Source organism: Penaeus vannamei, chromosome 31 (genome assembly GCF_042767895.1).
Source record: "Penaeus vannamei isolate JL-2024 chromosome 31, ASM4276789v1, whole genome shotgun sequence".
Taxonomy (NCBI): Eukaryota; Metazoa; Arthropoda; class Malacostraca; order Decapoda; family Penaeidae; genus Penaeus; species Penaeus vannamei.
The window spans coordinates 15,547,846-15,560,345 of NC_091579.1; the positions used below are offsets into that span (position 1 = coordinate 15,547,846).

General features: G+C 36.5%; 1 protein-coding gene across 1 annotated transcript in view; it reads right to left on the reverse strand.

The window, feature by feature from the left end:
- Positions 1-12,500, reverse strand: part of SA1 (stromal antigen) — a 65,797-nt gene that overhangs the window by 34,007 nt on the left and 19,290 nt on the right. Inside the window, exons 4-7 of the mRNA XM_070144241.1 lie at positions 11,764-11,962; positions 11,015-11,160; positions 3,566-3,739; positions 3,101-3,305 (exon numbers count right to left, since the gene is read on the reverse strand). Of these exons, the coding sequence (XP_070000342.1) occupies positions 3,101-3,305; positions 3,566-3,739; positions 11,015-11,160; positions 11,764-11,962 (724 nt within the window). The remainder of the gene's footprint in view (positions 1-3,100; positions 3,306-3,565; positions 3,740-11,014; positions 11,161-11,763; positions 11,963-12,500) is intronic.

Here is a 12,500-nt window from a genome sequence, read left to right on the forward strand (position 1 = left end):
TTTACAAGAGGCTTTTTCTCATTAACATTTAAAGCTGAGATGCTTGAAACATATGCTATGTCTACTGTGATTTTAGTTTATTAACTGTGTTTTCAGAAAGATTCTTTTATACTCCTCATGTTATCAACATTTCAATAACTTAATCATAATTTCAATAATTTTCATCATCCTCATCTTTATAACAATAATAAAAGATAATAAAATGAAATGATAGAACAAAATAACAGTAAAATATAATAAAAATAATAATAATAACAATAATAAAACAAAATAACAGTAAAAAATAATAACTAAATGAAATAATAATAAAATAACAGTAAAAAATAAAACTAAATGAAATAATAATAAAATATGAGAACAAAAATATAATAATAATAATAATAATAATAATAATAAATAATAATAATAATAATAATAACAATAACAATAATAATAATAATAATAATAATAATAATAATAATAATAATAACAACAACAACAACAATAACAATAACAACAACAACAACAATAACAATAGTAATAATATCATTAATAATAATAATAACAACAACAATAATAAATCAAGGCATCAGGAAATAAAGTAAGGCCACACAGGGCCTATTAACTGACTCTTTGGTAGCTGCAACAAAATTCATACAAAATAACAGTGGACATTGAACAGAAATGGGAGACTTAGAATTGCAACCAGGTAATACCTTACTGCACTGATATCAATACCCCATGAAAGATGATCTTATGAAAGATAATATGAAAGAGAAAAATGGGAAAAAAGAAAAGACAAAGGAAAAGGAAAAAAAGAAAAGACAAAGGAAAAGGAAAAAAAGAAAAGACAAAGGAAAAGGAAAAAAGAAAAGAAAAAGGAAAAGAAAAAAAAGTAATTCTAAGAAAAATGGCTGAGTTAGTATTAATCAAAATGGAGAAAAAGGGGGTTAAATTGGTAAAAGTATCATTATATAATGCTAATGCAAGCCCTCAAATAAACACAGTTACTAAACATTTCTTTCATTTCATTAAACAAACCAGTATCCATAAACTTTACTTGATATTGAGATTCCATTTAAGGCTACTATTCTTTGATCAAAAATTTGAATTAAAAAAAAATTAAATAAATAAAAACCTGTAATTGTGGATATACAATCAGTAACATTAAGGAATCCTTCCCATATAAAAGTGGAAAAAACAACATCATCAACATTAAACAGTATATACAATGACAATATATTCCCTATTCGGAATACACTTAAGACCATTTATTCCTATTCATTCCAAAGTTAATCATTAACCCCTTCAATCCGGGTAGCATGACCATCGCATCACAATTTTTTTGGGCTTGTGCGGCCGGTGACGCATACTTGCCATCATAAGAGAAGGCCAGGATGATAAAAAATTACTCACCATGAGTGCATAAACCACTTGGAGGGTGATTAGACTCATTTGGCATTTAGAAAGGGACTTCTGTATTATTTCCACAGATAAACAAACGTGGAATATAAAGTCTGTGAGCAATGGGGGGGCGGGGGGTCATTTATTACATAGATAAATAATATGGAGTCTGTGCAAGGAAAATGGTCTATTACCATTTGAATGAAGCAAATCAAAAGACAATTATAGACATTCAAAAATGGAAAAATAATAATAATAATAATAATCATAATAAGAACAATAATAAATAAAAAATATAAAAAATAAAAATGCTAAAGCAAAATAGCTTTGCAAAGGGGAGTCTTGTCTCCACACACAAGTGTTTGCATGCACCCGGCCTACACACCACACACCCGGCAGAGTACTTGCTTACATAAGCCTAATGCTCGTATTTTGGTCCACATGATTGCCTTGAAGCAACCGGATTCAAAGGGGTTTTAAGACAACAAATTATGAATCTTATCACAATGTAACATTAAAGCTAAGAAATAATTTCTAATACATAAAATGGATGACAAAACTCAGCAACAGACCTACAAAAAAAAAAAAAAAAAAAAAAAAAAAAAAAAAAAAAAAAAAAAAAAAAAAAAACTATGCATTTGAAAAAAAGGTTAGGTTCAAGTAAGTTAATACCTTCAAACAAGTTCACCTTATATCAAACCCTTATCAGATACAAAGTACAAACACTGGAAGAAAGATTATACTTTATCATTATTGGTCATGGGTTCCCAATAAAAGCAGAAGTCTAATATGAATAAGAGGCAGTGTATCTATGAAGTGTCTCATTGAGCAAAGTAGGAATTACTTTGTATCTTAAGTATAATGTACGGACTGTAATGTAACATATAAAACAAACAGTTTACTCATCAAACTTATTTTTACTTTCCTCTTATTCCTTATATACAAAAAAGTGGATATAACTGCATGAAAGATATGACAGCTCTTGATGTAACTACTCTGCTTACGTCATTTATAAATAAAAATATTCAGTCATAAATTTCAACATATAATATTCTAAAGAAACATTTGGGAACCCAATTTAGTTGATGTATTAATACAAACCATATAAAACAGGTCAACCACAGATATAAAATGATAAGTTAATTTTGGCCATATTCATTGGAAAAGACTTCATACACAAATAATACACTCAGTACTTCAATACCCAGCATAACCTCATATCTATATACCTATTTCCTTTATGATAGGACAGCAGCATTGTTTGCTGTTGGCAACTTTGAATCTTCACATATAAAAAACATGTATTATACCAACAAGATCAATGCCATATCATAAAAGAACATTTTAAAAATCTATGATAAACTTCAGAGGATAGTCTTTAGATTGGTTATCAGTAGCTTTGATTCATGAAACAATATCTGGATACCAGGATCTTGACAAATTTCAGATTGTTAAGAAATTCTCTGGCATTCCTTATAAAACATGCAATTCTGGAATCTATTTATAACCTGCAATCTTTCATTATGTATTTCAGAAAACTAGGAGCTAAGCATGTACTATAGCAATCAATAGTAACTCAGCTTTTAAAGATTGTATGCTAAGCTTCATTAGCAATACTAGTCTAATACTATTACTAATACAAATATTATTATATAAACTTTGTAAACCCTAAAATATGTGGAAAGTAATGAAAACAAAAATAAAACACTGTACTAACCTGCGAGTGTTGCTGTGTGTCGGAAAGCTCTGACTTGAGAGTCAGAGAGGCCGGTGAGGAGAGAGATGACGTTGTCCATAAGGTACTGGTCATAGATAATGGAGTACTGACACTGTTTCACCAAAAGCTGCACAAACTCGCAGAAGTTACTGCGAAATTTCTTCCACTGCTGACCGCTCTGGATTAATGGATACTCACCGCTTTCCTGCAAGCCACAAATAGTTGAATCTGTATCACACCGCTTAGACATACACGTTCAGCAGACAAGCTTACCCTAGGGCTACGTTGATTGGATATTTTCATGAGGGTGACTTACCCGAGCCTATTCCAGCAGCATGAAAAAGCGAAGGCTACCTGAAATAGTACGCATAGGTCTGCTGCTAAGTGACTACAGTGTTTACATTACAGGACTCAGATCATTTACAGATCAAACCAAAAGCATATGGCCAGCAACGACTAGTATACCTCCTCAAATTCCTCTGTCATTCGCCTGATGATCTCAGCATGTTCCATGGTAGCTTGCATATGTGGTGTAATCTTGCCCTTGCAACCAGCAGCATTGATGAAGAACTGCATAAGCTGTAGTAGTGCTCCATCACGGTTATCCTTGTAAGAGTCTATCCAATCATCAACCACTTGCTGTAAAACAAGTGACTTTTAAAATAATATAATGATAAAATTTAAATACTGGGTGGTCAGTAAAAGGAAAAAAATGAAGAAGAGGGAATAGTAGTTATCTACAAAACAAGGTCTAGCTAGTAGAGGAAAGGAGGGTGGATATTAAGAGGAAGAGGGAGGGAAAAGTGTGTCTTCTTAGGACATATTGAGTTGTTAGGTGGCCAGGGAAACTTAGCTTACATTTACCCTTTTCTTGTAGGGATCCCAAGAAACTGACTGGATCCTTGAGTAAGAGTGTGGGTACAGACTGCCCAAGGAGCAAGGATGAAGAAGTGCTATTATACAATGCTAATAATGGAGGGATGTTAATGTATAGCAAAGGCTGAGCTAATTCTGCTTTCACCTCTCTTGATGTCTGGAGAGGTCATGTGATCATCATATGGGCCAGGAACACCAACAAGGTAATAGCACTATTTATAAATAGCCACAAGTTTTGAAGATATTAAAGCACAGTTTCAAACATGACTTTCAGCACATGTTTTGGAAAAGGAGAAAGGGAGGGGGACCAGGAAAAGGAGGACAGAGGGAGGGAGAGGGAGGGAGGGGGAGGGAGAGTGAGGGAGGGGGAGGGAGAGTGAGGAGGAGAGGGGGAGGGAGAAGTGAGAGGGAGAGGGGGAGACAGAGAGAGAGGGAGGAGAGAGAGGAAAAGAGGGAGAGAGAGAGAGAGGGAGAGAGAGGGAGGGAGGGAGGGAGGGAGGGAGGGAGGGAGGAGGGAGGGAGAGGAGAGAGGGAGAGAGAGAGAGAGAGAGAGAGAGAGAGAGATGAGAGAGAGAGAGAGAGAGAGAGAGAGAGATGAGAGAGAGAGAGAGAGAGAGAGAGAGAGAGAGAGAGTAGGAGAGAGAGAGAGGGAGGGGAGGGGGGAGTGGAGGGGGGAGTAGGAGAAAGGAGTGGGAGGGGGAGAGAAAGAGTAGGAGGGAGTGGGAGGGAGGGAGTAGGAGGGAGAGAGAGGGAGGGAGGGAGGGAGAGGGAGGGGGAGGGAGAGAAAGGGAAGGGGAGGGAGAAAAAGGGAAGGGGAGGGAGAAAAAGAGAGAGGGGGAAGGGGAGGGAGAGAAAGGGAGGGGGAGGGAGAAAGGCGGAGGGCGAGGAGAGGAGAGAGAGAGAGAGAGAGAGAGAGAGAGAGAGAGAGAGAGAAAGGGAGGAGAGAGAGAGGAGGGGGGAGAGAGAGGGAGGGGGGAGGGAGGAGGGGCAGAGGGGAGAGGGAGGGGAGGGAGGGAGGGAGCAGAGGGGAGAGGGAGGGGGAGGAAGGGAGGGAGGGAGGGGCAGAGGGAGAGGGAGGAGGGAGGGAGGGAGGGAGGGAAGGGAGAGGAGGGAGAGAGAGAGAGAGAGAGAGAGAGAGAGAGAGAGAGAGAGAGAGAGAGAGAGAGAGAGAGAGAGAGAGAGAGAGAGAGAGAGAGAGAGAGAGAGAGAGGGAAGGGAGGTAGAGGAGAGATGGGAGGGAGGGAGGGAGAAGGGAGGGAGGGAGGGAGGGAGGGAGGAGAAGGAGGGAGGGAGGAGAGTGAAGGAGGGGGAGGGAGAGAGTCGCGGGGGAGTGGGAGGAGAGAGAAAGGGTAGGGGAGGTAGAGAGAGGGAGGGGGAGGGAGAGAGAAGGAGGGAGGGGAGAGACGGAGGGGGGAGGAAGAGACGGAGGGGGGGAGAGAGAGAGAGAGACGAGAGGAGGGGGGGAGGAGAGAGATGGAAGGGGGGAGAGAGAGACGGAGGGGGGGAGAGAGAGAGAGAGAGAGAGAGAGAGAGAGAGAGAGAGAGAGAGGAGAGAGAGGGAGAGAGAGAGAGAGAGAGAGAGATGATGGAGAGAGAGAGAGAGAGAGAGAGAGTGAGAGAGACGGAGAGAGGAAAAACGAGAGTGAGTGGTGAGTGAGTGAGTGAGTGAGTGAGTGAGTGAGTATGAGTGAGTGAGTGAGGAGTGAGTGGGAGTGAGTGAGTGACTGTGAGTGAGTTAGAGTGAGTGAGTAGGTGAGTGAGTGGAGGGAGAGAGAAGGAGGAGGGGGAGAGAGAGACGGAGGCGGGGGAGGAAGAGACGGAGGAGGGGGGAGGAAGAGATGGAGGCCAGGGGGGGGAGAGAGGAGACGGAGGGGGGGGGGAGGAAGAGATGGAGGGGGAGAGAGAGACGAAGAGGAGAGAGAGAGACGGAGGGAGGGGGAGAGAGAGAGAGAGTGAGAGAGAGAGAGAGAGAGAGAGAGAGAGAGAGAGAGAGAGAGAGAGAGAGAGAGAGAGAGAGAGAGAAGGGCCTGTAGCAAGGAGGACATATCTCTATACTCCATAAGAAAGAGGATAGCCCTGGGGTATAAGTGATAAATGAAAAGTTCTACTCTTACATTCGGCTTTCCGGAAGCGAAACTATACATCAAAATAATCTTACTAAGCTGCACATCATTTAAATTGGATAAAACTTAGTTTCTCATAAAAATTCACTGGAAACTTTTATTTATTTTTATATATTACTATAAATGCCTATCCAACCCTTTGCTACCACAAATTCTGCTATTGCCAAATACTGGTATCACACACTTCTCAAAAATTAACACCCTGTGCTAATATACCCCCAAGTTTGCTAACATGTACAAAAGTAAGTGCAACATTTGTTTCAGCATTATGCAGGCTGTGCATTTGGAATTACTTTGATTTTGATTGGCAGATTTTAGTTAAAAGAGGCAAAAAACAAAGAAAGATTTTGATATGCTGAGAAAAGTGATTGACTTATGTGAAATGAAGAGAAGTGTTACAAAAAATTCTCAAGTGAATTAATCTACAAGATAGAAATTTTCAAAAATAGTGAATTGTGAAACATATGAACAGATGGAAGTAGTGACAAGCCAGGTGCATGCCATCAAGATCCATGATGGCCATTAAACAAACCTGTTAACACTAATGTTTTTGTTTAACCCAAAGTATTGGATTAGGCAATCAGGACGCATGATAAGATATTATTATAATTACCAAAAGTGACAAAAAAATTCACTCTTTTATATATGACAATGAAGTGTTCCAAAGCACAAACTGCCATCACAATATATTAACAAAAAAAAAATCATTTTCATTTTTGGGTTCATTAAGCTGAATGCTACCAGTCTTATACATACCTTGGTTCAACCCTAAAGTAACAGTAATTTATTTTTTGAAGGTTTACAATAAATCCATCATTTATATTGTTTTATATTTCCTTTTTTCTTTTTTCTTTTCTTTAGGCAATACCTTTTTTTTCTTGAACAGCAGACCCACTGACATTTATTTCCTGAAAAATTAAAAAGTGAAAATCCTATTTATTTATTTATTTATTTATTTTCATTTACCGCTGATTAAAAAAAACAAAGAAAATAAATACAAATCAATTTATCCAATTCAATGTGTATGCTATCGTTTCTCCCTTCCCCAAATCAAAAATAAAACATATATGCACAGAGAACCTGCACATTAAGATGGAAACACATTCAAACCTCAAAACATAAATGCTTGTTTTCTTGTTTTTATATTGAATTCCATTTCATATCCAGAAAGGAAGAGTCCTTTTCCTACCTGTACAAAACGGCAAAGTACGTTTTTTTTTTTTTTTTTTTTTTTTTTAAGAATATTTTTGATTTTGAGTTCCAAAATACTAAATTCTGGTTGAAAGAATTCTTTCGTCTGTTTTCATTCAACTCCTTGAAGACTTCTAGTAACACAAAATTGTACTTCCTCTAGGTGAAGCTGGAACTGATACATTCCTTTACTTCTGATCTTTGGCTGGTAGGAGGTAAACTTTTCATAATCATCAGATTTGCTCGCTAATCAAGAAAAAAAATTGCCGTGGCGTTATGTTCTACAGAAAAAATGTATAAAAATAATAATAATAATAATGATTAAAAAAACACTATAATGTTTTCCATTCTCCATTTGTTATTTGTAATATTTCTAAGGATATTTCCTGTGAGGCAGTATTTAGGGGAAAATATTAAAAATACATGTTGGTAGACATCGCTGCAGGTGTTTAAACAATTACATGCAATAGCAGAGGGTTATGTGTACTGTGAATAATAATAATAATAATAATAATATAAAAATCCACATATAATACAAATATACACTCATTAAATAAGAAATGTACTTAATGCAAACAGTATATAAACGAGTACACACAAGGATGAAATACAAAAAACTATGTATATTTGCATATATGAATGCATCCAAGGTGTAATTGTTTACACACTCCACTTTATAGACTTGATATTGCAGGGTACTTCATAAAATTACAAGTAGCTTTGTAACCATAAAAAGAAAAAGAAAAGAGGAAATAAAATGCATCAATATATAAACATCTACACATGTGTGTGGTGTGTGTGTGAGTAGTGTGTGTGTATGTTATATCCACATCTTCCAACAGATCTACTAGCACAAATTCTATATGAAAATAGTGTACTTTAGTTAAAACTAAATACATACACACATGACTATAATCTGTTAGTTGTAGGGTAAATAGTAAAGAACACCAACTTTTCCTTCAATATTCAATTAAAAACCTTAGAATGATAATATATAGAATAACTAAATGTGTATACAAATGGTCTACACATAATTCAACTAAATAAGCAAGAAATGAATGCAAGATCAAAATCACACGATACTAAAGGCTGTGTATGCCAAGTATGTTCTTTTACATTTATCTAGCTAATTTGCAATGCCAGAATTAAAAATGAAAAAATGTAGTCTTTAACCTATTGGGTCCAGATACTTTACTGTCACCATGTGGCCCAAAATACTGGTATCAGGCTTACTTGAGCAGCTACTCTACCGGGTGTGTGGCTTGTGTGGTGGCAAGACTTCCTGCCTCCCCTTTACAAAGTAATTTTTTCTTTTTCTGCATAAGCATTTTGAGCTCTTTTGCAATTTGAGAATGTCTATATTTGTAACTTGATTTGCCTTTTGCAGATGATAATAAGACACAGATTCCATATCATCTCTCTAGGTTGCCCATAAATCAGTGCAATAATAACAAGAAACAATGTCTTTTTTTTTTTCTTTTTTTTCCAACTTGTGCCACTGGTCACGGCAGGCAGGAATAGGATCCTGAGCACAGAAATAGTGTCCTCCCTTGAGTCGGTGCTCACAGATGGTACATTTCTCACTAGTTTATTGATGGATATAATGCAAAAGTCCCTTATTAAATGCTCATTGAGTCTTATCACCCTTAAACAGCTTTGTGCCCTTGTGGCAAGTCATTCCTATCCCCCTAGTTTTCAGCCAAAATTCTCTTGACAGTATATTCATGTCACCTACCCCTTAAGCCAAATTTTTCATGAGCTGATGGTCATGCCATCCAGATTGTTAGGGTTATTATCAAAAATGGCAATCTGAAGTGTGATGTCATTCCAAACTCAATGTTGACTGGAACATGTAATTTTACTGTCAAGTTCTTCGACATTCAGGAATCAGTAGACCTCATGACCTCGCCTGATTTCCCCCACATTTGGGGATTTTTATCATCATTAACATTATAATCATTATAATGTTAAACAAAATATCAAAAAATTGTTTTAAAATATCAAAAAAAGCATAAACAAAAGAGATAGATAGTACTAACTTAATCCTTGATAACTACGCACTTGCGGAGCTGTCTATATAGCTCTTACCCAATTGTGATGAGTGATGTCCTATCATGTGAAAAATCCCAGAAACTGGGTGATGCCTAATCATGTCATGCATAAGGCCATTTCCTGGTAGCCAGAATAATGACTTGTGAGCTGGACACTCATCCCAGTGTGGAGCTGCATGCATTAATGAACCATGGTCTAAACATTACTGGCAATTTCACCCATCATGCATAGATTAATCAAAGGAGGAGGAGGAAAAAACATGGCTTTCTATTTTCATAATCAATCAATTTAAAATTACCTTAATAATTACTACCTTTTCAACTTCCAAATAACAAGATCCTATTCCCTTCTCTGCTAAATCCTGTATGTATTTCAATCTATCTATCTCCAGTATCCATAACTCTTTATCTATTCACACCTATCTACATAAAACCAGGGTTTTCAACCTAACATCAAGGGTTATCAGGGGAAATATATACAAGACACATCTCATGGTATCTAGCAACTCTTGAAACAAAAAATATGAAATATCCAGTATGGCTGACATTCTTAGTACTATGATCGTATCTTATGCAATGATAATCTTTATACTAGAAATGGAATGACTGTATTTTCTGCATTTGTAAAGCTGAAAGCAAATTTTTTTGCTTAAATATTCACAAATGCAAATCTCAAATATTCTAATCTAAACCATTTTCCACAGTTCAGGTACTATCACTGCATAATTTCTAAATGCTACAGCTGAATTGTATAAATATCTACAGCAAGGAGATACAATACTTCAAGGGAACTTGGTTACAGTAAGAGATGCAAGTACGTGTCTCCTTCTTACGCCTCATGACACAGTCACAGAGTTGTGAAAGTTGGCTGTAAACATAAGGCCCACAAGGGGCTGGAGGGACAGGGTTGCAGCTTCACTCAATTGGTCATCTCTCATGCAAATTATATTCATTTCTTCATTTTTTCTAGTTTTGGAAAATATTTGAACATTTGCAAAAACAAAAAACTTGTATTGGAAAAGTGACTGCAAATACAAAAAAACATGGTGAATATTCACAGCTGTAAATGCAAAAGTGAATATTCTGTTCATCTCTACTTTATACCATAATACATGTATTGTAGTTCAAGTATGAAGCGGTGGTGCATATATGCTAATTCAATCATAACAATATATATAATGAAATTATTTCACCACCTTATCATCTCTTAACACAGGCCTATCAATTCCATGCATTAAAAATAAATAAAATAGACAATGTGCAAAATATCTAAAGCAGACCTATCAATTCCATGTGCAAAATAAAATTCATATTACTCTGAATTCATACATGGTTAGTATTCTCTGCATATGGAGGAAGAAGAAAAACTTGTTTTCTATGAAGCTACATGGTGAAGCAGGTATAACCTACTAGGCTATCATTTATGTAATAATATAAAACAAATTTATGTACACTGTGGTTCCTTTAAGTTTTACTATTCAGTTCTCAATTATTTTAGCTTTATTTCAGGTTAGATGGATAACAATAAATGCTCAAGGAATATGTGGCGAGACAAAGATTGAAAACCCCAGACAAAAGCTCAGTATAAATTATTCAAGAGCTCTACTACACTACAAAAATCATCTCAGCCAAATACAGATATAGATACAACAGGATGGACAAGCAATACATACCGCTAAGGCTGTTCTCCCATTTCTCACAATGAAATACAGTGACTGCTCATCTTCAGCCATGACCTCAGTAATAGGCTTTCTGCCAGGCCTTCCTCTCTTGCGTGGAGGCTCTCCAACAATCTGATCTCCAATCTTTTTAATGGTAGCTGTGAGGAAAAAGGAAATGTTCAAATGCCTTTCTCATGCTATCACTGCTCTTTCCCTTGCCTGAATTAGGTATATTCTTGACTTTTCAAATTATTTCAAAAGATATAGTACAAAAATGTACTTAGAAATCTGTAAGTACTAAATCTAAAGGTATATTTCAAACAATATGCATCGAGTACTCATATTCAACTTCATAGAGTAATATAGCATTAAATCATTTGCACAACAATATAACACGGCTTTCTGTAGTGTATGATAGAAGGAAATCTATTTATTTAATGGAGTTGTAAAAAAACATCACTTAACATGTGAAATCTTGTATCCTCCAACTGCCATTCTATAAAATTAGTATGCAAGCTCACATACTTATATCAGATATGTACTTAAATTACATATTCCATGTCCAAGCTATTTTATAAATTTACACACAGAAAGGGCATTCCAATTGTACCTATTTCTTTGTACTGAATCAAAATAAACTCACATGTCAAAATCTAAAAAAATAAGAACTATTAAATATCACAAATAATCCACATGTCCACAAACAATTTTCTTTTTTTATCATTGCATAAAACAAACGCTTAAAGTGACTCAGGACCCACCAATTCTGCCTCTTCCACGACCTCTGCCTCTCCCTCGGATGGAAATTGTCAACCTGGGGATTGGCTCATAATTCTGGGCTGGCTGCTGGTCCTCTTCTTCATGGGCATCTATGTCAGACTCTGCATCATGGTCCATGTCCTCATCCTGCTCTTCAGGCTCCATTTCTGGCTCTGGCTCTGGCTCCGGCTCCACATGTGCCTATGGTATGAAATTCTAATGAACGATCTTTATAATCATTTTCTCTAAGTACCTGATCTTACACTCTGGGCTAAATTGAATGGGAAAAGGTAATAACTGTAGGACCTGCATAAGGGCTATGCATTAATTATCTGGTAATTTCCCTTGTATAGAAAGGCCTCTACCTAGCTCTCTATCATATACAAGTTCTATAGACACACTTCATATACCCACCCCCACCCCCACACACGTATGCACATTGCTATGTACATATATGTACATGTGTGTGTGTTTGCGTGCGCTTATCACATACATGCTTGTAATCATTGTTTATTCAACTGCATCCTGTGTAATTCAACATCAAACCAATAAATTTGCATTATGTATCTGCATTTTCATACAAAGTGCTAATGCCCAAAATCTGTGATACAGTGAACATAATGAAAATCTCTTGTGGCTCTATTAATAAGTGATATGGTTTTAAAGAAACCAAAGAAATAAAACAAACTTTTTAATTATTCTCAGTCCTTTTAAAAATGTACTATTTACTGTATATTAA